Source organism: Mycteria americana, chromosome 1, assembly GCF_035582795.1.
Source record: "Mycteria americana isolate JAX WOST 10 ecotype Jacksonville Zoo and Gardens chromosome 1, USCA_MyAme_1.0, whole genome shotgun sequence".
In the NCBI taxonomy this organism is placed as follows: Eukaryota; Metazoa; Chordata; class Aves; order Ciconiiformes; family Ciconiidae; genus Mycteria; species Mycteria americana.
In genome coordinates, this window is record NC_134365.1 from 215,153,972 (window position 1) to 215,180,583 (window position 26,612).

General features: G+C 37.8%; 1 protein-coding gene across 7 annotated transcripts in view; it reads right to left on the reverse strand.

Moving 5' to 3' along the window:
• Nucleotides 1-26,612, reverse strand: part of LOC142404403 (disks large homolog 2) — an 800,410-nt gene that overhangs the window by 292,544 nt on the left and 481,254 nt on the right. For all 7 annotated transcript variants that reach the window (XM_075491172.1, XM_075491171.1, XM_075491177.1 and 4 more), the window contains 2 exons: nucleotides 11,514-11,650; nucleotides 1,011-1,155 (listed from right to left, as the gene is read on the reverse strand). In XM_075491172.1, the coding sequence (XP_075347287.1) occupies nucleotides 1,011-1,155; nucleotides 11,514-11,650 (282 nt within the window). The remainder of the gene's footprint in view (nucleotides 1-1,010; nucleotides 1,156-11,513; nucleotides 11,651-26,612) is intronic.

The following is a 26,612-nucleotide window of genomic DNA, read 5'->3' on the forward strand; positions in this document are numbered from 1 at the left end:
AGAAGTGAGCAAATCCTGAAGACCTGTGTAGGTGGGACAGATGGGAGAAAGAGAAGATCCTAATTACTGTTATCTCCTTAAGGGTACGAAAAGCACATCAGCAAGGAGGTTGTCAACATAGGAAGAAGGTATATGTGTACAACAGGGACTCCACAGCCACCCACTTTTGTACTTGGTCATCTCAAGGAGTCCTGGCGATGTACCTGGATGCACATCTTTCTACCTGAATGCTGGACATGAACCTAGATGATTTTGAGTGCATGGAGATCATGGCCTGATTGAAATCAGTTTTGCTTAAAATAAAATCATCTTCCCTTCCTATGAGATCCTTCACTGAGCTTTACTATATTTTTTCAACAACTTTTCCTACAACAGAGTGTACATTAAATGCAAGGACAAATAAGGCCTTGGTCCTCAGGGAAAAAATAGCAGATGAACATATATAACGTTAATGGAGAGACTGAGAATAAAGCAAAGTGCAACAATAATTTAGGGATTGGATATATACAGAAAATAGGTAATTTTTTGTAGGTAGAGCAGTGATTTTTACATTCCAAGTAAATATTTTATCCAAATATGATATATATTTGCCTCAGGCTTTTCACAAAATTTGTATAAGATGGTTTGCTGCTTGTTCCGATTTTTCAGTGGACAGAGGACTCCAGTCTGCAAATCTAATCGTATTTCAAAATATATTTGCATATACTTATTACTGTAATTGTCACAAGGGTTACAGTTCAGTCCGATGACCTGGACAAGGGCTATTTAGAATCATCTCAGCTGTACATCAGCTACATTGTTACTTTTGCTGCAAAAATACTTCAGCAGAGTTATATTATTTGTGATATTTTATGAGCGTAGCATACTTAAGTGGCAATAAACATTTCATTTTTGTAGCCTTCCAAGCTGTTTCATAAACTTCAATGGGGTACTTTGGACAAGCTATGAAAAAACCACAATCATCTGACAAACTGGTATCTCCTACAAAATGAGTTGCACAAGTCACTTACAGTGAGTAATATCTGGTGGGCCATATGGGTCGGTCATGTAAATGGTGGTGGGCTTTCCAACTTTCAGATACACTACATCTGATGTGTTCTTCAGTATCGCTACTGCCTCTTCATGGGTAACTTCTTCTAAACTGTAATTATTTACCTTAAAGGAGAAATCAGACGGGTGAGTTGGAATGCAGATATAGACACAAAAAATGACACAGCCTTGCAGTTATCAAAATTTTGGGAAAAATATTGTAGATAAAGAGCACTGAAGATTACAGAAGCAGTATTACAGCAAGGTAGAAAATACAGTTTTCTTAGCACATGCATATTCAAAGACTGACGTAGCAGTATTGATAATATCACAGAATCATAATGGGTCGAGATGGCACTTGGTCTTGTCAGTAGGAAAGTCCTTTGTGATATTCTGCTACCAGTATCATCATTAACATAAAACTATATTTAATAATAATTTAATAACTTAACACCACATCATTTACAGAAATTGCCTATGTTATTTGACCTATCAAGATGAACTGTCCAAATTCACCTCTTAGCACACACAGCTGGGACCTCAGAAATACTTAACACCCCCAAATCTTTCCATCCCTGATATGATATTGACCATTGACATAGTAAGAAGTACAAAGTGGTATAAAGAATAAGGGGCTGCCTATGAGGTGCAGGAAATGAAAAAGGGCAGTTCTGGATGGGGGAAAAGGGATTTTCAGTGTGAAAGTTTGTCATTTTTCTGGAAGCACAGGAAAGAGACATTGAAAAAGTAAGAGAATATAGTACTAGTTCTGTGCTTTATGAAAAAAAAACCCCAAAACTAACAAGAGCAAGGATAAGAGTACAGGACTACAGATTAAATAGGGAAGGAAATGGTGGCAATAAAACTTGCCTATTTATGTTTTACTCCCAGACAAAGAAAATCAAAAGAAAAGTGTCAGAAGTGGTTTATTGTAGAGGTGTATAAAATTTATTCACATATAAATCCACTATATCCACAGAATGTCGACAATAGGTTGTCCTCGTATAAACAGAATAGTGAATGGTCCCTGCCCTGAAAAACATACATCCTGAACAGAGAAATTATAGGATAGAGGAAAGAATTAAATAAGGGTGTAGATACAGGTTTCAGACATGTGGTGTAAGCCAATAGAAATCATAGAATCATAGAATATCTGGAGTTGGAAGGGACCCATAAGGATCATCAAGTCCAACTCCTTGCTCCTTGCAGGACTACCTAGAACTAAACCATATGACTAAGAGCGTTGTCCAGACGCTCCTTGAACTCTGACAGGCTTGGTGCCATGACCACTTCCCTGGGGAGCCTGTTCCAGTGACCTACATTTCACGGTGAATGTTGCATATGAAACATTTTATTGTGATTTAAAGTGCCATCCTCCAACTTCTACAGTTACTGCAAGGATTCCTTGTAAAGATTATGCAAGATGAAAGAAAAAGTAGCTCCTCAACTATAGTATAACATAGTCAAGTCGTAAATCACAGAAAAAAATACTTACTTTCTAGGGAATTTACGATCAGGAAATTATCAGAGACCTGGCTGTGACAATAAGCTACTGCCAAAGGGTTTGGTAACTAGAAAGAGATCGAGCTATTATGAATCACTGGAGGACTCTTCATACCCAGACGATTTCCTCAACACCAAGAGAGAATGACTGCTATTGGACAGTTTTGCTAAATGTAAGGATTCTGTTTAAACTTTGTTCCTTGTATAAATCTCAGCCTTGGTTTCAAGGTTAATTGAAAGAGGCAATGACAGGCATGTTATGACAATTTGACATGAAGAGCAATGATACAACCTAACACTCAGAAGAGAGTTGCTGACACTGTATGCTGCATTTTGACAGGTCTTCTATTTAAATAAAAATCTGATACCTATCTTCTATAAATTTCTCTGGTTTTCTTTGTTGTGAACAGCAGTAACACACACATGCACTTTTAATAAATAAATGCCTTTTAAATTACTAGGCTGATAGCAAGAAGTGACTGAAATTAAGCCTTTCTTGTTTATGTATTTCAAAACTGCCAAATACTGAAGATTCACACTTTTGGAAATATGACCGCACAGCTATCCTTTACCTTTTCTCCTTCCCACGCTGTCTGTACACTATCTATCTTGTTGTGTTTCATCCTAACTGCAAGCTTTTTGAAGTAAAGAAAATCTCACATCATAACCTCCCACTATACTGCTGCTGTAAATAAATGTTCTTAGTCAAAAAAGACACAAAATTAAATATCATAGCACTGTCTGGATTTTGACTTTTCATCTTTTTAGGAGCATATAAAAACAATTAAGAAACAAATTGACCTGTTGCAATTTTTTTCCAAAGTTTTTTTTCCCCGGAAATCTAGCTGATAAAAATCATGGTTAGGACTGTTGTACTTCCACCACAACACACATCAATGTCACAGTTGTACAGTCAGAGGATAAACAGCCATTTTACTATGAAAATATAGTATGATACATATAAAACATATTTTCTATGACAGGTCCTACTTCTTATCTCTCTGACAATAACTTTATAGGACAGGTATTTTAACAACAAGTTGTACAACTCTTGAAGTTAAGATAAGAATTAAAGACCAAACAATTCTGAACTAAGAATTAGTGTCTGAGCAGTTATGCATTATGTTTATCTTTATACACTTTAAGATCCTAGAGATCATTGCAAGGTTTATGTACAATTATTTTTTTTTCTCATTTCTGGTATATATAAGCTTAAGTGTGCAGAATATTGTGGAAAACTGAAACATGTAGAGCTGGAACTTGGTAGAACTTGAAAGAAGGTAACGCATGAGTGAAATCAATATACAAAGGAGAGCTTCAGAGAAAAGACACTGGAAGAAAATTTGAGGAGAAGAAAGGACCCTTCAAAGTAAATGGAGTTCTGCTATAAAAAGTATTGCAGCAACATATACCAAAATTGTTATTCAAACTCATCCCAAATATATAGAAAATTAGAGGTTTCTCGTCTCTATAGAGAACACTCCTAGAAAGGAAGTTTGCTACTAACTAATTTTGTCCTGGACTGCTCAGTTCTCAGTAAACAAAGAAATAAAGACAGACTCAATGTAAATCAAGAGCAAATAAATAAATACATAAATAAACACATTGATTCATTAAGACAAAGATTCTCAGTGGTGCAATAAGGTCTCTTTTAAATGGTAGCTCTTTGAGAAGGACATAAAACCATTTTTCTTAGTCATTGCCAGCATCAATTTAGAATTACAGTATACAAAATATACTATGCATTTCCCAGTTTCCTTCAGAAGGTAGTCCTTGCTTTGGACCTGCAATTCCCATTAATACTAATATGTGCTTGTATCAATACCTTTTCTACTTTTTGATCATAAAACAATGATTACAAATAAAGACATCTGTATGTATTCTGATACACAACAATGAAAACCTGAATATATAGAAGAATTATATTGTTCAGCTCCCTAGATATTCTTGCAAGATGACTGTAGTATGTAATTTTTCTATAAGGAAATCTCTGGATATCATTCTTCAAAATGTCATGCCAGAGATGGTGATTATTAGGAAATATGATGTTGTAGTTGTTTTTTATGGTAGGATTTATTGAGAGAGGAGAATCTCTCAATCTCCAAGAGAGACTATTTCTTGAGCTTTTTCTTTTTTCCATAAAAGATGCCTATTTTAACAGAATTTCAAGTACTAAATCTGATTTTTCAGTGGTTGTGACACAGTCAATGCATCATACCAAAGCTTCACTTCCTGCTGTCGAGATGACCTTAGCGGAGCATATAGTTTGAAAAAAAAGAGTTGAGTTAGAGGTAAAGAAGATAAAGAGTGGGAGATGTGCACAAAATAAGAAATCAAAGTGTATATTGCATACAACCCTCTGAGATGCTGAAACTTTCATGCAGAAGGGCTAACATCAGAGCTGCGTGGGTAGAATGGGTACTGCATGCCAACTTTCTGGCTCTAAGAAGAAACTTAGGTAGCAATGAATTATGGGGAAAAAAACCCTAAGGCAAATGCTAAAAAATAAATTTATCTGAGTGGTCAGTTTGGTTACAAGAATTGGATGCTTGAGCCACAAAATGCTGCAAGAGGAACCAAAGGAGAGGAGTCAGAAGGAAAACAGGCACGGAGCAAGTGGGGCTTTTCTAATGAGAAAAGTTCCATATACAGAAAATGCAGAAATGCAAACATGATCTGAAGTAAAAAAGAAACTAGGAAAGCTGTTTCTTTAAATAGAAATTATGTGATACAAAGACATACTGATATTACAGGAAAAGAATAAGAGGAAGAAATAATATAGCAATAGAGAAGGAAATAAAAGATATAAGTCCAATCAAAGAAGCTATTTGAGTGATGGGAGAAATCAGTAAGAAATGTTGCCAAGGAGATATAGAAAGACTGGGGTGTGGTTTTTTTCCTAAATAGCATAATCAAGGCAATGAAGTATAAACCTAAGCAAGAATTATCTTATTTGGAAGTTTTCCTACATTCATGTTGGAAAACAAAGGCACCAAGAAGCAGCTAAAGTGAAAAGCTTAGAATCCCCAAAATGACTGTACAAGTGCTCTAACGAATAACTTCATTCACAACAGCATAAGCTGATAACAGAATAAGAGCTCTGGAGGAATAAGTCTGTCTTATTTAATTTTCTTTTTTTAAGGGGAATTCATTCCTTTCCTCTATTGATTTAGGGTAAAAGACATTTGATTCACTCAGTGAATGAGACAAAGAAGTGATCTTTACCTTGCCAGTGGTAATGTTTGCTTTTGTGTAATATTCTACTTTTCATTCAGAAAGTGGCTTTTCCTGAGTGAATCCTGAGTGAACATTTGCCGGTAAACACCTGTGCTGTGCCAGCTGTAATTCTAGAATGCTGATGTCCTATTTAAAACCTCACCATGATTTAAAAGGCTGAGAAAAGTGAAAGGTTTTTCAGTGCTGTAGACCAATCATTTGTCCTAAGGATTTAAATCTGTTTGGATTAACTATTTATAATCCCATGGACTCCTGAGCTAGTTGTGCAAGTGCAGGACTCTGAATAGAAAGAAACTGGCTATCTTCAGATGAGACAGTCTGTTAATCCTTCTGAAATTAGCTTGCTTAGATTATTAATAGTTATGGGCTAAGTGTCGTAAACCAGATCTGAGCAGTGAGCAGTGGGCTTCAGGCTTCAGACTGAGCAGTGGGCTTCAGGCTTCAAGCAGTGTAGTGGATACACAGTGCAAGTGGCACTACTATATTGGACCATCATTTTTCAATCCCAGTTTACGCTGATTTTGGTAAAAAAAAAAAAAAATAAAATTTCCAAGGCTAATGGAGTGGCATGAGGATGATACAACTGTGAAGGAACAACCAGATGAGAGTATCACTAGAAGGAATAAATTGGGAAGTTTATTGCTAGGGTACCATCCAAAGACTGATCCTAGCAAATCTACATTTGAATGCTAGCTAAAGCATGGCAAGGCCAGAGTCAACGACAGTGTAAATCTGGCTCAGAGCCCAGCGCTGCATCAGAAGGGATGCAGCCACCGAACCCCCTGAGTTGGTTCAGTACTAGTTCGCTCTCCATCTCCGAATATATTTTTTCCAGTGTGTTTCCTTTGTGCTAGTCAGCCAGTACAACCTACAGATCAGGTATTATCCGTTCACACTGTTTTCTTCCTTTAAGTCTAACTGGGCAATGCCTGTACTCCACCAACTGGCATAGCAGCGTAACTCTGGATCTGTGGGTGCACCTACCTGAGCGACGAATGCGTGCACTAGGAGCGATCCACAGCAACAGAGGGTCTGGATGATATGACATCCATGCTACACACCTTTTAAGGGGGTTAGTTTGCATTACATCTAGTCTGCTGACTAAAATGCCTGTTCGCAGCTGCATGCAATGCTAATTAGGAATGCTCCTGACCACATTTGTGGTTGCAGTTTCATTTTTAAAAATCCAATTTGTTTTCTAAATGACCATCCTACAAGACAGCCAAAATCACTTTAAAAGAGCACTTCTGATCAGAACCAAATGTTAAGCTAGACGCATCTTAAATGATATGCTCTGATTAGTTTAACACAAACATGATCCTGCATCCATATACAATCTGAAAGTAACAGATACTGGTAGGGGATCCTGTACAGAACATATCAAAAATTGTGCAATCACAACCCCATTGCAGGCCTATGAAACCACCAAACAATAACATGCTTTATTCAGCACAGAATTGGGTAGAAAGCAAGCCTACATTTCTGAAAAGGAAAGTGGATCCTGTTTCTTCCTTCTGTTTTCAGCAAGAAAACAGAACGAAATTAAATCTCTTGGTATGTGAGTAACATCACTTTTCCTATGAGCATAAATAACCCCACAAAAGTCTGATCTCTCTGACTACATGGGCCAAGAAGCAACAGGATATGGCCCAAACACATGAGGGTATTTTGGTTTAGGGGACAAATTTTTGAAAAGCTAATACTTACAAGGATAAATATTAGCTTAAATTTTCTTTTAAAGCCTCATGTTTTCAGAGTTTTCCCTGAAAAATACCTTGCTTCCAGCTATTAGTGTTGTTTTGTACTAGTAAAAACACACAGTTTTATACTGATTTCTCATTTATCCAGTCTGTAGATAAACTCTTCCAAAGTGAGAGGATGGTATCAGATAAAAGAAAGTAATTATTATCTGGGAGGTAATAACTTAAACCATTTTTCAGCTCTTCCTGATCATCATTAACAATGACCTGGAAGAGGTGAGGAGTGCGCTCTCGTCACGTTTGCAGATGACACTTCACTGTGAGGGCGAGTCCATATACTCGAGGGCAGGGCTGCCATCCTGGATAGGCTGGAGGAAGGGGCTGACCAGAACTTTATGATGTTCAGCAGGGAGAAACAGTAAGTCCTGCCCCTGGCACAGGCTAACCCCCTTCAATAGCACAGGCTGGGCACTGGCAGCCTGGCAGCAGCTCTGTGGAAAAGTGCTTGGGGCTCCCGGTGGACAGCAAGCTGGGCATGAGCCAGTCGTGTGTCCTGGCAGAAAAAGGTCAACAGCATCCTGGGCTGTATGAGCAGGAGCAGAGCCAGGAGATCCAGGGAAGGATTATTCCCCAGTAGTTGCCACTCATTAGACTGTAGCTAGATACTGTGTTCAGTTTTGGTCCCCGCACTATAGGAAAGATAACAAAATGGAGGAACTTGAGGGGAATGCTACTGGGATGGCTGGGGTTGGAGCACTGGCCTGGTGAGAAGAAGCTGGGGGAGCTGGGCTTTTTCAGCCTGGAGAAGGGGGGCCTCTGGGGACAATTAACAGCAGACCCCAGTGCTTCCAGGAAGGTCATCAGGGCACAGCTAAGCTTTTCAGAGTGGCATGTGGTAACAGGATGAGAGACAGGGTCTCTCAACATGAGAGGGTCAAACAGCTTATAAGGAAAAGTATTTTCCTCATGAGGACAGTTGAACAGTAAAAGAGGTTTCCCAGAGAGGCTGTGCAAACTCCACCCCTGGGGATTTTTGAGATTCAATTGGATAAATTCCTGAGCAACCTGGTCTGGCCCTATAGCTGACCCTGAATTATCGTGTTAGCCTATGATGCTCTGTATGTGATTTCCCTTTGCTCCCTTCCAGCGCAAAGAGAAGCAACCTAACTGACACACACTGCAGTTGTATGCTCACCGCAGGCATTACCACCAGCAGTAGCAGTCACTACCATAGGCATTACCACCAGAATACACTAAAGGAGTATTTTTCTCCTAGCTGTAAGCCTTCAGAGCAGAGCTCTGGTCCGTTCCTTTCACATAGAGCTAGGAAAACCACTGAGTTCAGTTTTTGACTTAAGCACTCTTATGCTGCCTCCAGTAATTTTCCTAATGGGCACCTCAGGATTATCCTACAATGGAGCATTTTCCTGTGCAATGCTCAGGATGATAAGCCTTGAGTCCAGGCTCAGTGCCACAGAAACATAACTGCATAACATGCTCTTGTATAGATTTCACAATAATCACAATGCTCAGTATTTACACAATACATCTTCTGATTGCTTAACACACTATTAGCAATCTGCATTTAATAACAGTATGGTCATCAAGCTGCAAAATGCTCAGATTGCACCTAATTGTTTTACATTTCAATATTAGTTTTGATTTTGTAGCATCTCTTTTATTACATCTTAAATTTTAATGCATTTGATTTACATGTTCTTTGGGATCTGAAAGCATTTCACACAAACTTATCAGAACACAGATAGAAAAATGAAACAAGTCCCCCAGCTGCTGAGAATTCCAGAAGGATGACAAATTCTGGGAAATTTTATAGAGAAATGATGGAAAAAACAAAGATCAAGAAAGGATGCACTACTGAGAAGAAAAAAAACAAAGGCAGTGTTCAAATATATAATCAATAAGGAATCAGTGAAGCAGAAGTAGGACCATATAGATGACAAGGGTAATATTGTGTTGATACACTGCCAAAAGAAAGTAATGAATTCTTTCACTCACTTTTCATAAAGGAACATGAAGTTAATGCCATGAACTGAGAGACACTTCACAAAGTAGAAGAGAAAAAAATATTGAAGGTACAAAAGTTATAAAGAAATCAGGGTGTCTTGTTGGAGAGAACCAGAAAACACTGCTGTAATCTGCATGAATTTTAGAAATAGATTTTGATTTTGTAAATTTATCTCCAAAAACGTAATGGTTAAGGTATACAAAGAGTAAGTTGACTAGGATTTTCTTACGCAACAGTGAAAAGTTTGGTCTGGAAGTACATAACTAGTGGAGAGCAATATTATGATCGGGTTTTTTTGCTCATTTTACATGCAGTGATAAAAGGAGATGACAGTAAGTAAAGAACTAGTCCAGACTGAAAGGAAAGCAGTATAAAGACATCAAACACACTGAGAATGACTTCTGCTCATTTTCAGAAGTCAGATTCAGAAGTATAAACGTGTCACAATGAAGAAACATCTATATCTGACTGCAGTGAATCACAGGTTCAAGACTGAGAAGAGACGCTCAACAGAAAAATCCTATAAAAATCTGGAAAGAATGAATTTATACATAGTGTTGTATAAAAAAAATATTTTTCTATTCAAATTCATCCTGATTAAATTACACTGGAGATGGTGAACGTGGGGTTTTTCCATCTGTTTTTTTTTTTTAATATATTGTTTATTACTTCAAGTGAATTGGAAGAAATTAAGAGTAAGGTAACAAAAATTTACAGATGACACAAAAAACCTGCGAGAAATTCTCATCATGAAAAAAACCAACAACTGAACACAAGCAGATTTGCTACAAGGTGCAAAATAACAAAATAAGGTGCAAATTTGACAAAAACAAATATACATTTCTATAGAAAAATGACCCAAAACTTCATTATACAAGTGACTTGAATTTTACTGTGCTGAGAACCTGCAAAGAAGAAATGCCAAAGAAATTGTAAGTTCTAGTTTCATTTTGCTTTGATTTTGATAACACCCTTTGATCCTTAGGCTGTTTTATCTGTCCACTTGGGTTAATGAAAAAAGTCAAAGAGTCACCAACCCAGAAACCAAGTGTCTTTCCAGTTCTGTTTAATACCCTGTATAAAATGAATGGTCATCTTCACATGTGACTGGAACAGAGTGTCCCTAGCCAAATAAAGAAAACCTCAATTAAGAACAGTTTTGTAGGCAGCAAAAAAAGGTCATGGCAATTTTTTACTGCTTAGATAGCACGTCACAAAACAGAGCTACTGCAGTACATTTTTTTCATGGCACTCATTCAAAAAATATTTCTCTACCTGCTGAAATCTATGCAAATGCATTGACATGAATACAACTTGACATAGATTAACTTCTGCTGATTCACCAGGGTCAGGATTTCCCCCTCAACAAAGAATTAAACAAACTCTGTGAGTGGGAAAGAATTATCTACAAGGAACAATGTACTAGCACTGCAAATATCAGGAAGAATTTCCTGAAGTGAGATCCATCAGAAGAATAAGTACGCTTCCTCAAGGAAAAAGATAGAAAATGTATTTTTTTTGGAACATCTATAAAGAACATATACATAAAACATTCCTACATATACTGAAATGTAGGTAATAGTCCACTGACAGTGGCTACACATGAGAGTTTAGCAGCATGTTTTCACATCTTTCAATTTTCTTAAAACAATCAGTAGAATCAGTACTGCCATAATGAACAGTTTGTCTAAAACCTTCTTTTAAAGTTTTCTGGTGCATTTTGACTTGTTACTGGTGAGCATAATATGTTTATTCTCTTCTCAGTTAAAGGTTTGTCTAAGTAATGTAACCCATTGCCTTCTCTTCATAAAATGTTGTTTTTCTAGAGTAATGCTTTTTTAACTGCAGTCCCAGAAATCTATATAAAGAATGGGGAAAAATGAAGATGATGGAAATATAACTCATAATTATTATAGACGTTGTAATGGTTACCTCCAGTAAGATGTATGGTGAATGAAAGTCCTTATATGAACCAATTTTCAGCCAAATAAAATGTGATTTAAATTTGTCATACTTACCATAAGAAGTCTATCTCCAACCTGCAACCTCCCATCTTTTTGCGCAGCTCCTCCATCAATAATTTTGGTGACATAAATGCTGTTGTCCCCAGGGATGTGTTGGTTTCCAACCCCTCCTGCAATACTGAATCCCAGACCTGGAGAATATACGGAAAACAAAACATTAGCAATACAATATATAACATTAAAGAGAAGTGCAAGAGTAGCATATATTTAATGTACTGTACGATTACAGGTTTTTTATAGAAAAACAAATAACGTAAGAGATATTTGTTGGGTCAATACTCTTTCACTTTCCCTGGAAGGTCAGGGACAGAAATAAATTAAGGAAATTTGTCATGTACAATTATAGGAAGATAGAGAGACAAAGAATTGAACTAATGATGGTTCTATACCCATGGCTTGTCCTCAGCAGGGACCAGTGCAGCCTACGTCAAGAAGTTGTGGCACAACTTGCCACGACTAGTAATAAAACTCTGAAGCTTGGAGTTTATTTTGTTAAATATTGGTATAAAATACATCACTGTCAATCAGAACAAAATTAAAGGTATTCTGATTGTCCACATAATTTGAAAAATACTTGAAGAGGTGTACTGCAGATTTTGTAAGTTTCTGTAGTACCACAGTGTAGCGTCTGTGAAAGTGAGAGATAAATGGTGTAGATATTTGGATTTAAATCTGCTTCACATATTTTTCTAGGACACAAATATCTTTGACTATGGATACATAAAATAAGAAAGCAGTAGTCCTTTGTACATATATAACTTCTGTGCAGTGATCTGTGAAATTCCTAGATAAACACCCAAAGAGCCAAACTTTGGAACAACACTTTCCCTCCTTGGAAAAGGAAGGCAAAATAAATAGATGTTGGGGAAAGAAAAAAAAGGCAGTTTTACCCTTTTCCTACTTTTCCTATCCTCTGAAACATTGCATAAACAGACAAATCATTGCTTTCATTTATAATAACATTTTTATCTCTCAATCAGAGAAAAGACGGAAACTACTGTGCTTTATTTCCATAAAAATCTACTTCATACAGCTATTTTTTCATAGATCATATAGCTAATGGGAACTTCCAGCTGAACAAATAAGCTGTTACTAACAATAACCTGCTTAGATTATTGCTTCAACCAGGCATTTCTCTTTTAGCTGTATAGAAAAAAATAGTTATATCTATTTAGAGAATAATCACCAGTTTTATCTATGAAATCTATGCTGTTCAGTCATTCTTAAAACAAACATGTTAGTAATAGCTGCAGCCTGAGCAGTAAAAGGGAATAGTAAAAAATGAGTTGCCTGGAATTTGGCATTTTATCAGAAACTCACCAGGCTGACTGCTTGGGCAATAAAACTTAAGGGAGGGTATATTTAATACACACAGGCTTTTTTAGCAGCTGTATGAGCACAGAGATAAGTGGTTTTGAGTGAATTAAATATTTTTGATTTTTTTTTCTCACATTATTTTCATTTGATCATTATTTAACTTAAAAAAGATATGAGGTCAGATAACATAATGGACTACTTAATGGATAGTGCTAAAACAGTAAATTACAAAAAGAAACCTCTGAATTTATATCTCAAATTGAAATACTACTTAGTTAATTAAGATGACCATTAACAATACACATGAAGTTAATTCAGAAGTATGGGATAATTAAAATAAAGCTTTATTTAATTTCCAGCTAAAGCTGGTGATCACTGTTACTATTTATGCATTACTGCCAGGACAACTACAAGGACAAAAAGATTATTATTTCTTCAGCATGGAAGAATTTGCTCATTACCCTGGGACTACTAACAAAGAAGCAAAAAGATATTCTACAAAAACATCAAGAATGGAAATTTTCTTTAAAACATTAGTTGTGGACAAGGAACAATGATTGAATAATGTTCCTTGGTGACATAATTATCATCCTTTTGACCCCAAACCCATCTGCATATGCTTCTACCAGTAAAGTGAAGATCTAAGAGTATTCCAGAATGGTGACGAGAGCAAATGAGTGGGCTAGACTGCAGCCAGAGAGCTTTCTTCAGCTCCTCTGCTCACCTAGGGCATGACCTTGGGAAGATTAGGTTATGGCATGTTTCGATCCTCTTCCCTCCCCTTTATTAACACTGTACACTTGTAAAGGGCAAGGTCCTTTCTGGCCACATGGCTGTTCTGTATTTTGTGCAAAGGGGTTCCTAATTCAGCCCGGTCCTGCTGCAATATAAGCAAATAGCAGCAAAGATAATCCCTTCCATTTTCTGCAGTGCTGAGTGGGGTGCTGGCGTTTGCTGTTTGTTTGCATGGTTGTATCACAACTGACATATCAAACCACAAAAAAAAGCACTAACACACTCTACTCCCATTACAAAAGTGAAGTTTAGAATGATGAAAGGGGTAACTTTTTCTACTTCTCTAGTCTACGTAAAATGTAGCTGCGTTACAATGGATGGGGCTACATTGTGTTTATAAGCAGGATCTGCCTTTGGGATCCAAAACCACAGCACTGAGTATAAAAAGGTTGAAAAGAGCAGAACAAGACAGGGGCAGTACTGTGGGGAGAAAAAGGAGAGGTGGTAGGAGAGACAACTGAGGAAAAGAGAGTTTTTCCACGTCATTCCTATTGATAATGATTTAGTTTCATTGCCTAATCATATTTGCCTTCTTTAAAAGATTTCTTCTTGGGAAGAATGGGGAATGGAACAATGGCCCATTTAATTTTACTTAAATGACTTTTGCTAATTGCTAGGGCACTAGGAAAGTATACTACAGTAAAACTTTTGGGTAGGATTCATATGGCCAAATGACATCAGACAACTATGCTAATCATTTCTGCTGCTTTTATAATCAATGAAAATTCATTAAGGGCTTTTAAAGCATGATTCATCTCATCTCAAAGAGACATCTGAAAGAGATGAGATGAATCACACTCTTGGTTTCTGAAAGGCTGGGGGCTGGATGTGGGAAGAGGTGGGTGGGAAGATCAGTGCTATAAAAGTTCACAACCTGAGTTAGAGTCTCACCTCCATTTAGACTGAAGGTTTCTGTTTTGTTTTAAGACCTCAGAAAGGTTTGTGCATCCCTGGTGTGGAGCCCTGTTGTCACTAGTTACATCAGGTTAGTCTCATGTCAGATTCTTACTCTATTTTAAAAACAGAGAATCGTTCAAACATTTGGGAACACAGGGAGCAAGATACGTTTTCTAAACTTGGTCTTTTTCATTGCTCCATTAAATTAACAAAAAAATCAAAACAAAATAGCATATTTATTTGCAGAACCTTTTTCTTATTGACTCCTGTCGTTAGGAAAGCATTGCCATCAGAACATCAGGATTCACTGATCAGGAGTCACTTTGAGGAATGCCCTCCCTCTCATTTCCTATTTTGCTAATGTGCAATCTGCTTCACAGCAACACCTCAGCTTGGACAGAGAGACTAATTTCCTCACAGCAAGAATGAGATGGAGGATAGATTTAGAATAGAGATAAGGAAGAAATTTTTTACGATGAGGGTGGTGAGACACTGGAAGAGGTTGCCCAGAGAAGTTGTGGATGCCCCATCACTGGAAGTGTTCAAGGTCAGGTTGGATGAGGCTTTGAGCAACCTGATCTAGTGAAAGACAGGGTTGGACTAGATGATCTTTACAGGTCCCTTCCAATCCAAACCATTCTATGATTCTATGGTTTTATGAAGAAGAGAAGACTACTCCAAGAGGAAAAAGGAAAGAGAACTGGATTTAATACTGGTGTACATCCAAGTCAAACTCAGCTTCGTTCAAAACTGCTGAAGAGAATGGGCACATATAAGATTGGGTCAATGTGTAAACTAGGGAAGATTAATAAAACTCTATTTCCTTCCATTTCCACTGGATAGGTGTTTGTAAAATTAATCTGCCTTTGGGTTCCACAAATGCTGATCACTGATCCTGTGGATAATAACGTGTAATAGTGGAATGAGACTGGAGATGTTACTGTTATCACAAACAGGAAAAGGGACAGGGGAAAGAGCTATTGCATCAAAACTGAAACTGCAGAAAAAGTGTTGATATTAACAATAGTCAAGGATATTTATTCATATCTTTTCCCTGGATTATCAGTAAACAAAACATTAAAATATTTGAAAGGGTAACGAAGGCATAAAAAAAAATGTTGTAGCCAGAACAATTCAAAAGCCTCCCAAGTCTCAATCATAGCTATTTCAGAAAAAGGTAACCAGTGACTATTTTGCATGATTTCCTGCACCAGATACACATTTTAAATGCATCACTATATTAGTAAAAACATAGGTTCTAACGACTTTTCTGGCAAAAAGTAGGCATGGAGGATCCCCCTATGATTAGTCCAGCAATGGGTGCCTCTATGTGATACTAAGAAAATCACTGTTTAAGACACAGGGGATTAATCACACTGTGGTCATACCACTTTCCAGTAACCAAAGCGGGAGCCTAAAAGATCAAGTGCAGCTAGATAATGTCAGCTTTCTAATAAGAAGTGAAATTAAATGAAACTTTCACTTATAACCCAAATGGCATGTTGCATTTTGCTACTATCCTACACAGAGGACCAAGTTTCTTTTAACTTGGTCCTCTGTGTAGGATAGTAGCAAAATGCTACTGAGAATGAGGATTTTAGAGGGTTAATCCAACATGAGTTTCACAGTCCTAGCTGGGAACCTCCAAATAATGGGGAAGCCAAAGAAAGTAGCATTTAAGTCATAACCTTAAAATGTAATTAGGGAGTGTGTGCTTTGCAGGTAGTTAACAAAAACAGTGTGCTCTAGAGACATTAAATGCATAATTCCTAATTGCTGGATTCTTGGCTTTACCACAGTATGCCTTACCACCAACAAAGTGACCTGTTGAACGTAGAGTAACTTGGTGAAGCCACAAAATACATAGACTTTTAGTAGAAATATTAGGCTAGAAATAAATGAAATATGAATGGAAATGTGCATGTAAGCACTGGAAGAAAGAACAAAGGTTAGAGAAATTATGTGTATTGACAATACAGAACATTCCTAGCAATAAAACTAAAAATGAGTCATTTCTGTAAAGCCTGGACAGAATGTCTGGTCTCTGTTAAGACCACAGCACAGGCATCTTGTCAGCAGAAGACCCTGTACCTTAACGGTGGGACGTTGGCAGCAAGATTACAGCATGTGACATATGCCATTCTCTTGCCTGTAAGCCCAACAGGAAAGCAGATCATAGCAATAAAGATGTGTGTTTACTAAATGAAGAAAAACAGTCAGTGAGCAGTGGCCTTGTCTAAGACTTAGAGACTGAAGAAAGAAATATTCTGTGTAAAGGACCACCCCATAACAACAATGGCTCCTAGAGGGCATAAACCATCTGTCCAAAAATTAGTCCATAGTTGTCGACCAAGAAAATGCCAAGAGATGTGGTAAGGGTTCGATGTCCCATGTCCTTTGTGTCACACACGAGTGAGCCAGTCCACCTCGGCACATGCATCCTGGGGCTTGTGAGGATGTGGGGGAAAAATGAAGAGTGAATGAAATTTATGAGAGAATGAGCATAACTGGGTAACTTATTTGGAGATTTCATGATTAAATATCACTCTCCCCTCCTCTATGATCTCTCGTTGCTTTTTGCCACAATCATTTTCCACAAGTGTGAAACAAACTGATTTGCTCCAGAACACTGTATGAACTCCGATCTTATGAAACTGTTTCTGGCAGCAAAACAAGATAATACAACCCGAAAGTACCCATGCAACAACTTCCTCCACTGAGGACCTTCCCTGGCACCGCGAGCCTGGCTGTGTTGTGGGACGTGACACATTGACCATGCTCCTGTGAGCAACTGGACAAGGCAATGAGGAACCCAAAATGAGGCAACTTCTGCCTTTCCACAGACCAGCCACTTCTGCAGCACTCAGTTACAAAAAATATACCTCAGTGTTGTTTTATTGTTGAAATAACTTAAGCTTACAGAGCCAATATTTATATATTCTCTGTTTTTTCCTCTGAAAGGGAGAACAGTATCATACTGATGAACCTAGCAATGAAATTGTCAAACCTGGAGCAATGAAGTCCAGTCCAGGTTTCTAATCAATCAGATTCCACTTGGAGGCAGGAAAGGAACATGGGTAATATAAAATGCTTTGACTGATATCATTTGATTGACTTGTTTTGACAGGTACCACAGTTATGTCTAGTGTTACATGAATAAACAAACTGAAACAAGGTTAATTATAAACAGAGGAGCAGCAGGGAATGTATCCCCCTGCCCTTTTTCTCAAGCCTCTAGTTGACAATTTTAGTTTTCCTGGAGGAGAGGTATAGCACACATTTAAAAGTAGCACCCCACAATTGTGGAAGTTTAATATGCTTGTTATAGCTTGACTTACGATTAGTGTTTATTATTGACAGCAGATTCCTTTATTATTTGGTACACACAAAAATGAAATACATTACAAAACAAAAATTAAAATATGTTTCACAACGATTATACAAAGCTACAAGGAGGGACTGATATTCCTCTACAGAGCTCTCTCTTTCTGTCTTTATTTTTCATCCCATGAATCAATTCCTGAGAAACTGTTAATTCCGAAACATAGGAAATGTCACTTTATCTATCTCATCTCCTTCGTGTTGTAGGGGTAGATTCACATATCAATTTATTTGAGTGAGTTCTTATAACAATTCCTATTCCTGACTCATGTGACAGTTTATACCAGAAGGATTTACATGAATAAAATTTGACTACATTTTGTTCTGTGGATGAAAAAGTCAGTCTAAAATACAGTATGATTCATAAAACTTTAACTAATATTCATAACATACTTAAAAGCTGCCTACTTTCATTGCCATCAGTAATTCCTGTTTCAGACCCTGCGCCCAGATCACTTCAGAGGGCTCTTTTTGTAACCAACAATTTGATAATAGTCTCGATCGGGAAAAAGGCCCAAGCCCCTACAAATCTAACTGAGCCTATCGTTATCTAGTGTTTCTTTCTAACAGCCTTGGGTTAAAAACTTCAAGTATCTTCTTTATTGTTTTGACATTTTTTTCCAGAAATATCTAGTGTTTTCGGTTATTTCCCAGTTGATGTCAGATAGAATAAAAATGATGTACAGTGCCACCAGGTAAGAAGAATATTCTCTGAAACCACCTTACACAAGGAGAAAATTATTGTCCCCTTTACACTATATGTCATTATATACTCATGCCTTCGGCTATTTATCCAGCAGTTGTTACACAGTTCCCTTGTTCTTGCCCACAGTCATTTTTATAGTTATTATTTTCATTAATCCCTACATTCTGGCTGCCAGTGCATCACCTTTCCATACTACTGAACCAACAGAGATGCCAGATTTCAGTACAGCCTCTACAGAAGATCAAACTGGAGAGCACACACAACACTTCCACAGAGCATGGCTGCTCATGAGAGATGCTATGACTGGATACTGTTTGGCAGTTGTGATTATACAACAGGCAAAGAAAATCCTTTCCTTGCAAATAAGCTCTGATTGCACAGTAACGCTGACATGCTCTCTGAGGGACTGGACCCTTCCATAACATCAGCGAGAGAGGACTTAGAACTTTTCTGTATGGAGGCAGATTTTGGTGAGAGTTTTTAGTAGAAAGTAAACAGTAAAATTTTTCATCTTTCATCTGCCTTTATCTGCATAAATTTTAAACACTGCAAATTCAATTTTTTAAAATAAATTTCAATAAAATAGTTCTAATTTTAACTACTCTTAATTTAATAAAATGAAAAATGTAATTGAAATTTAAAATATTGCAGTAACACAACCATGCTGTGCAGCCCAGTGCAGGAATCTGCGGAGGTCTGTTCTCTCTGCTTGCTTGCTGAGAGAGAGAGAACAGAGAGAATGATCTCACAGAGATTAAAATGTTTTCAATACACTGGTGCATATGTACATTCATACTACCCCAAACTACTCTCTGAAGGACTTAAGGCTTGGAAGAATGGCAGCCAGCTAAAACTCAACGGAGGAGAGACTGTGGTCGTAGCTGCTGGCGGTGATCCAGTAGGCAGTGATGGCAGGCTGATTTCTCTGCCTTTGATTGAGAATACCTAAGCAGGTCTGCAGTCTCCATTTCACATTTTACAAACTGCTATCCATACCATTAGGAAGCATATGTAATTTTAAAATTTGGCTACCATGCTGCTACCTACAGCTCCTTATACCTGTTCCACAACAGCTATGGGCTGGGACGTCCCAGAAAGCTCCCTGCCTAACATTGCCTTCTCTGAGCTGGCTCTTCTGCTGGAGACAGGGGAATGCAATGCGTTACATCTTTTCTTTGGGCACAAGGATTCATCAACATCATCTGAGACCCACAAAAGTCAGAAACACAGAAGTGTCCAGAATATGGAAAAAAAGTATTCTGGATATTTCAGGGATATTTTTGCTGAGTTACTCTGCTCTGGCCTCAGAAGCAAACTGAAACAACTACAACTCTTTTCCAACTTCTTTTTCATTCTTTTGGGCATTGAAATCAAACGTTGCAGTTGAATCAGTTAGGTTACAACAAGAAAGAAAGGAATCTGTTTTCAGGACACAGGGTTACACTCCTCAGCTTAAAAAAATTGTTTACATTTCCAGTCAGAGAGGAGACTGATGGGAAAGTGAGATTATGATGCAAATGTTAACACACCTGCAAGGCAGTGAGGACATGTTTAAAAACAACCATGCTGTAGGTACAGTAGATAAAGCATTGGGTTTACATTATTGTAATGTCCTGGTTTCGGTAAAGCTAATCTTTCTGTAATCTTTAATAAAGCCTTGAAAACACATCTTGTTAAATTACACTGCTATTTGTAGAAATTTGTAAAAAAAATTCTCTAACATGCAAATGAAAGCAATCCCTTCTTTTCTATTCAGTTTTGCAGTTAAATGTTTTTCCCATCACAAATTTTTTGCCTCCATATGTTTATCCCTAAAGATACCTTCCCTTCAGATGTAGCTGAAAAGAAAGGAAACAGCAAGCTAGGAAAATACACTTAAGGCCTCATTAGGACTTGTGTTTATTCTATATTTTTACATTTATTCAAATTAATCAGGAATAAATTTCCCAGAAAGCACAGACAATGAGCAGTGGCCTAATTGCATAACAGGAATTCTCAAGAATGCTTTAAAATTTGTCTTAAAAGAGAAGGCAGTATTCCTAATTATTCACAATAAGCTGATTTTTAAAGCATTAATGAAGATTCAAGTTCACTGAAAATCATATTAAATCACACTGTCACAATTTTACTAGCATAAGTGCAAGAAAGAGAAAATTATTTCATTTTTGACATATATTGACAATCCAAGAGATATAGCAAGCAGTTCAGCTTTTTTAGGATAAGCCGCATGATACACCAAGTCTAAACATTTCATGTTAAACCCAGTCAAATTATGTTTTTAAAAAAGTGAAGATTAGTGATGTAAAGCAGATAAATCCAAGATCTGCCACTTAGGAACAGGATTAACTGCTTACAATTTGATTTTTTGAAATGTCTTTTCTCTTCTCACATTTCCATGCCAGGTTTGCATATGCCTACAACTGAAGCTGTGCATGCACATTGACTTCCTGTTCACGCAGGAAGCTTTTGCATATTTTTGGTGCACCCACAAGGACAAATAGTCTTCATATCCAGAGTAACTAAAAATCAGAATTTTTGATTAGGGTAGAAATCATCTGGCTGGCTGCCTGTGTGATAGGATCATTTACATCTTGCAGGGAATAATGTTAAACACAGCATAAGCGACTGTATGGCTGAATGTGATATGAATGGACTGTTCAAGACTACTCTTCCTTTCTCATTCTATTTTTTTTCTGCATTAGCAGCACTTCTCTTAGCAAGAGGGTTTGTGTGGGTTTTTTTTTTTTGTCACATCCTCACCCCTGCCCTTTCATTCACTTGGGCAAAAATCAACTGGACTATGCATGACTACAGATGAAGAAGACATCCCTGGAAGTGTTCAAGGTCAAGCTGGACGGGGCTTTGAGCAACCTAATCTAGTGAAAGATGTCCCAGCCCATGGCAGGGGGGTTGGACTAGATGATCTTTAAAGGTTCCTTCCAACCCAAACCATTCCATGATTCCGTGATTCTAAGCAGCCAGTTGTCCTAATTAGCAGCAAAAAGCCAGGTGGGGGGTTTCAGGGTGCATTTTTAAGATTGTCATATGCTGATCTAAAGCCTCACTACTGCCAAAAGAGATAAGTCTGCTCTCCACCCTGCCTTTGGCCACACTTTCCCTCTGCCTGCCTTGTATTAGCCGTGAAGATTTTCTAGCCAAATGGATTGGCAAGCTGAAAATGGCATGAAAACCAAAACAAATTAGTCTGAATCACAGGCCAGGTGCACCATATTCACCAGCATCTACAGAAATGGCAGCAGTAACAGCCAGCAGCTGAGGATGGTGTCAGGTTCACATGTCCCCATTGCTGGCAGCACGGTTTTGTACAAGGCACTTTATTATAGAGTTGTGACTCCTATGGAGAGCAGTGCAATGTTATCACTGCTGCTCAGCAAACTCAACTTGGGGTATGTGGCAAGAAGGAAAGATGCAGGGACAGGAGCAAGTAGCTGAAGGGAGTAGGACAGAAATGGCTATTTAGGCTAGCAATGCACCTGAAAAAAATTCAGTAAAAATATGCCTAATATGCCTTTAGAGCATGAGTCCTACTTGGAGGAAAGGGAACAATAAAATTGGTCTCCTAAGCTTGAGAGAGAAAGAGAAGTTAGCAATCATAGGTTTGTAATGCTCCTGAGAGCTAAGACAAATCTGATATTGCTATAGCAGAAGAAAACAGTGTAATAATAATGCTTACCCAATATTTCTCCAATTTTTGCTCTGGCAGATACACTGGCACTATGAACCTTTCCTGATTAGAGAATCAAATATCAAACCTTTAACTCACCCTTTCAAGAGAAGCGCTGGGCTTGAGAATGTTGGATTTAACCACCTTTGGCTGCCTTGTGAGGGTGTTTAATTCACAGAGTAGTTAGCCACATGGGTTGAAAGCAGTGGAAACCAAATTATCTCTACTGTCCTTTTTTTTTTTTCCTAACACAAGTTTTTTAAGGCAATTAGCCTCATTATCATAAATATGCTCTTATAGCTGTATTTATTTTAACTGCATCTCCTGTTAAAAATGCCATTTTCCCTTAACATGTAACCAATAATCAACCAACTCTCTAAGGTTTTCCTTTTGAGGAGAAGTATCTGGAAATGGGATCAACGTGCCAGAGCTTGATCTCACTGGCGTAAAACCAGGAGAAGTCCCCTTTCCCTGACTGTCTCCTCTCTTCACCAGACAATTCAGACAAAATCTTGAAGGTTTTTTTTCCCTTTCACCCGCTGTTCATGCTCTTAAATTTCACTTGACCCTATTTAATTCCTGATGCCACATAAATTCAGACACGTAACTTTTGGACAAAGAAAAAAAAATAACATGCCATGGCTCCTCTGCAGTGCCGAGAGACAAGCAGGCAGGTACAGAATCATGGAATGGCTGCACTGAGAAGATCCAAAGAATCTGCTATTGTTTTTACATCATATATTAACTTGGGTTCAAATGCTGAAATATGGTTCACCTTCCACGCACAAAGTACACCAGTTGATTCAAGCATAGGAACCAAATTTATGCTGACAGTCGATCATAGTTTGTCTGTCATTAACAAATAGTACCTACGTAATTTTCTGCACAAATTACTGTAATTACTGACAGCAGCAGAAGTTATTTCACCTCCTAATAATGTAAATGAAAAGCATTTGTTCCTGTAGATGTGCACACCAAGATCTGTTTTAAAGTAGTTATTACTTTTTGATGAGATGTTAATTTTTTTAAGTCATGGTACTATGTAAAGCTGTGCTTTCCCCGCCATTTTTTCCAATCAAGATTCATTCTTGAAACCTACAGACTGGACACAGGAGATAAATATTCTAATTCATGAACAAATGCTATTTGCTTTGTATAACATTAGGTGATACATCTTTAACTGAATACAGCTGGGTCACTGCTTTCTAAGTTGGATGGCTCTTCTAGACAAATATTTAATAATCTGTCACCAATAAAATGGAGACAGAAGGAGCAGTCTGTCAGTTTGGGATCTGTTTAACAACCATAAACGTCAGGGAGAGACTCATCAGTTTCTTTTGTTCATCCTCCATCTGATGAGGCGAATTTAGCATTATCTTCTTATCCTCGTTGCAAAGCTGAACAGAAATACTTTCTTGAAAAGCTCTCTGCCAATTATGTTGAAGCTTGAAAATACAAAATGAAATCAAAGTTCATCTTGTAGCCTCTTATCTATTTGCAATCAACCCATAATGAATGTCATCCCTTCAGTTACTTCCTTTTTAAAAAATACAGAGAGAAATCAAGAAACAAATTTACAAGTAATTTTGGTTTTTTATGTAAGGCGATTTACAGAGCCCTGATGTTAAAAGTTTACAAGTATATAAATGATACAAAGAAAAGAGATGGTGCTTACTGAACTGTAGTAATAAGGTGAAGACACTCTGAAAATGGATTCATGAGTCATTGCACTTTGCTTTGACTCTTTTTGTCTCCCTGAAACTGTATTTTGGTCCCTTAGCTCAGTTTACTGATGATGCTTTCTTGCAATACTGTAAGAAATAAAGTGAAACAAAAATGTTTTATTTGCCAGTGAGAAGCACCCTATACTCTCACAGAGTAAAATCAGACACTTTTGACTTTATAAGAAAGATAAGACAGACGATAAGATAAGTCTTATCTTATCTAAAGATAAGACTTTATAAGACAGACTTTTTAGTAGGGCCTGTAACGATAGGACAAGGGGTAATGGTTTTAAACCATTACCAGAGGCTAGATTTAGACTAGATATAAGGAAGAAATTTTTTACTATGAGGGTGGTGAAACAATGGCCCAGGTTGCCCAGAGAGGTGGTAGATGCCCCATCCCTGGGAACATCCAAGGTCAGGTTGGACGGGGCTCTGAGCAACCTGATCTAGTTGAAGCTGTCCCTGCTCATTGCAGGGGGGTTGGACTAGATGAGCTGTATAGGTCACTTCCAACCCAAACCATTCTATGTTTCTATGATTCTATGAATTCTCAGAAATTATGCTTAATATTTACTAAGGGAATTGTACTCTAGTATACATAACTAGAAAGATAATATGAACCCATATTTGAAATCTGCATTTAGAAATAGAGATTTTTTTCACACTGGTCCCAGACCATGAAAGATTTTCTAAGAGCTTGTGCACTTAAATGCGATTGTTTCAGCCTGAGTTACACTACAGATTGTCTCTGAGTAAGAGTTTCCATTTCCTGATATTTTTCATCAAGGCTCTTCATGAGATATAGTATAACACAAGACCCTGCTATTAGTCCCTTGAGGGGTTCTGTCTAGGAGGGGTATTAACATGGCCTTTGCATCAGCTATTTCAGTTAATAACAATCCCTGAACTTCCCTGCAACGCCAGAGGTAGGGTGTAGGTCTCAGTCTCTATGAACAATGTACACAGCATTCCTAACGAAAAGTCAAACCCTGGGGGAAAGAATGAATGTACTAATGTGTTGATTCATTCCCAGACCGCTTCTGGGCCACCCCTTGGAAATTTGAGGCAGCTATTTAGATGAAAAAATTCATCTCAGCAAGGCCCAAAAATGTAGAACCCAAAGCCTACAAGACTGATTTTAGACTGATCGTCTGCTTAGAGCTGGACAAAAGTGTTTTATATGAAGTCAAGACTTAGCATTAAAAGCCTTAGTGCAGTCCAAAGCAAAGGAGTCTTGATCAGTCTCCAAATACTGAAACCTGCTGTGAAAAGAGCCTTTGGTGCAGAACCAGCCACCCATCTGACCAAATTGTTCCTAAGGAGCATGATCCTGGCTTGAGCAACAGAAAAGTTGAAAAGCCAGAGAAATCCTAGCTGGATGTGAATAAACAAATGCAGACTGAGACTGCAGTTTATCTGTTCTAGTATTCATTAATATCTTCACATGTGGAGAAGTTTCTTTTCTAAAAATATTTTATCCCTCCTAGCCACAACTAAAGCAAAAAAGAGGGAAATCAAAAATACTAAATTACTGTTGAGGTCAAGCAAAGGAAATGTTTGTGTATTTTGTCTGGAAGACAACCTCTTTATTTCTGCAGGTGCAGGATTTAAATAGCCCTATGCCTACAGTTTGTCTTCATACTGCAGTGAAATGAGAAAATTTTGCTATGATCACTGAATCTTGGGGCTGGAAGAAACTCAATGGATCATTTACTCTATCTTCTCGACCTGAGGCAGAACCAGCTATAGTTGCATCACGGCTAACAAATGGCTGTCTGGCGCACCCAGGTATTCCCCATGCTACAGACCTGGTGACCTGCCTGGTAATCTATCACATCACAATCCTCACTTGTCCTAAATCTAGTCCAAATCTTGTTTATCATTATTTGTCTATTAAATTTTGTTCCACACCCTCCCTAGGGGGCACACAGAGCAAACTTACTCTTCAAAGATGTGCTGCAAGACAAGAAGATTGTTATCAGGGGCCCATAACCCCCCTCTAAGTCTTTGGTATTTCAGATAAATGACTTCAGATCACTCATTCTTTCCTTGCAGGATAGGCTTTCTAAATCTCTGATCATTTTTACTGCTTTCCCCTGGAGTCCCTCCAACTGGCCTACACCCTTCTTGAAGTGGAAAGCTCCAAGCTCTACCTGTGAAGGATGAAAGGATTGCTCCTATGTCTTATAAGCCATACCTCAATTTATAAATCCCATATAGTATTTGAATGTTTCATCACAGCATGATGTGTGAGAGACAAGATGCTACAGCTAACAAAGTTCAAGATACTCTTCTATGGGATTCTTTTCCCGACAGTTTTCTGTTAAGCACTATGTAGTAGATTATTTGATTATTTCTGCTGAAAGCACCTTGCAGTTGTCCCTGCTGAATTACACATTTTTCAGACCACTTTCAGTGTTAAACCTTCTCAGCACATGGTGTCATGTGAGAAAAATGTGAAAAAGAGTTGCAAAAGAGGAGTATGGGATCGTCTGGTAATCATTACTCTTCAAACTTTTTCTAGGTGCTTATAAAGAGATTTCCTACTTGTTCCAGTATCCTTCTGGGGTTCCGAAAGCAAACTG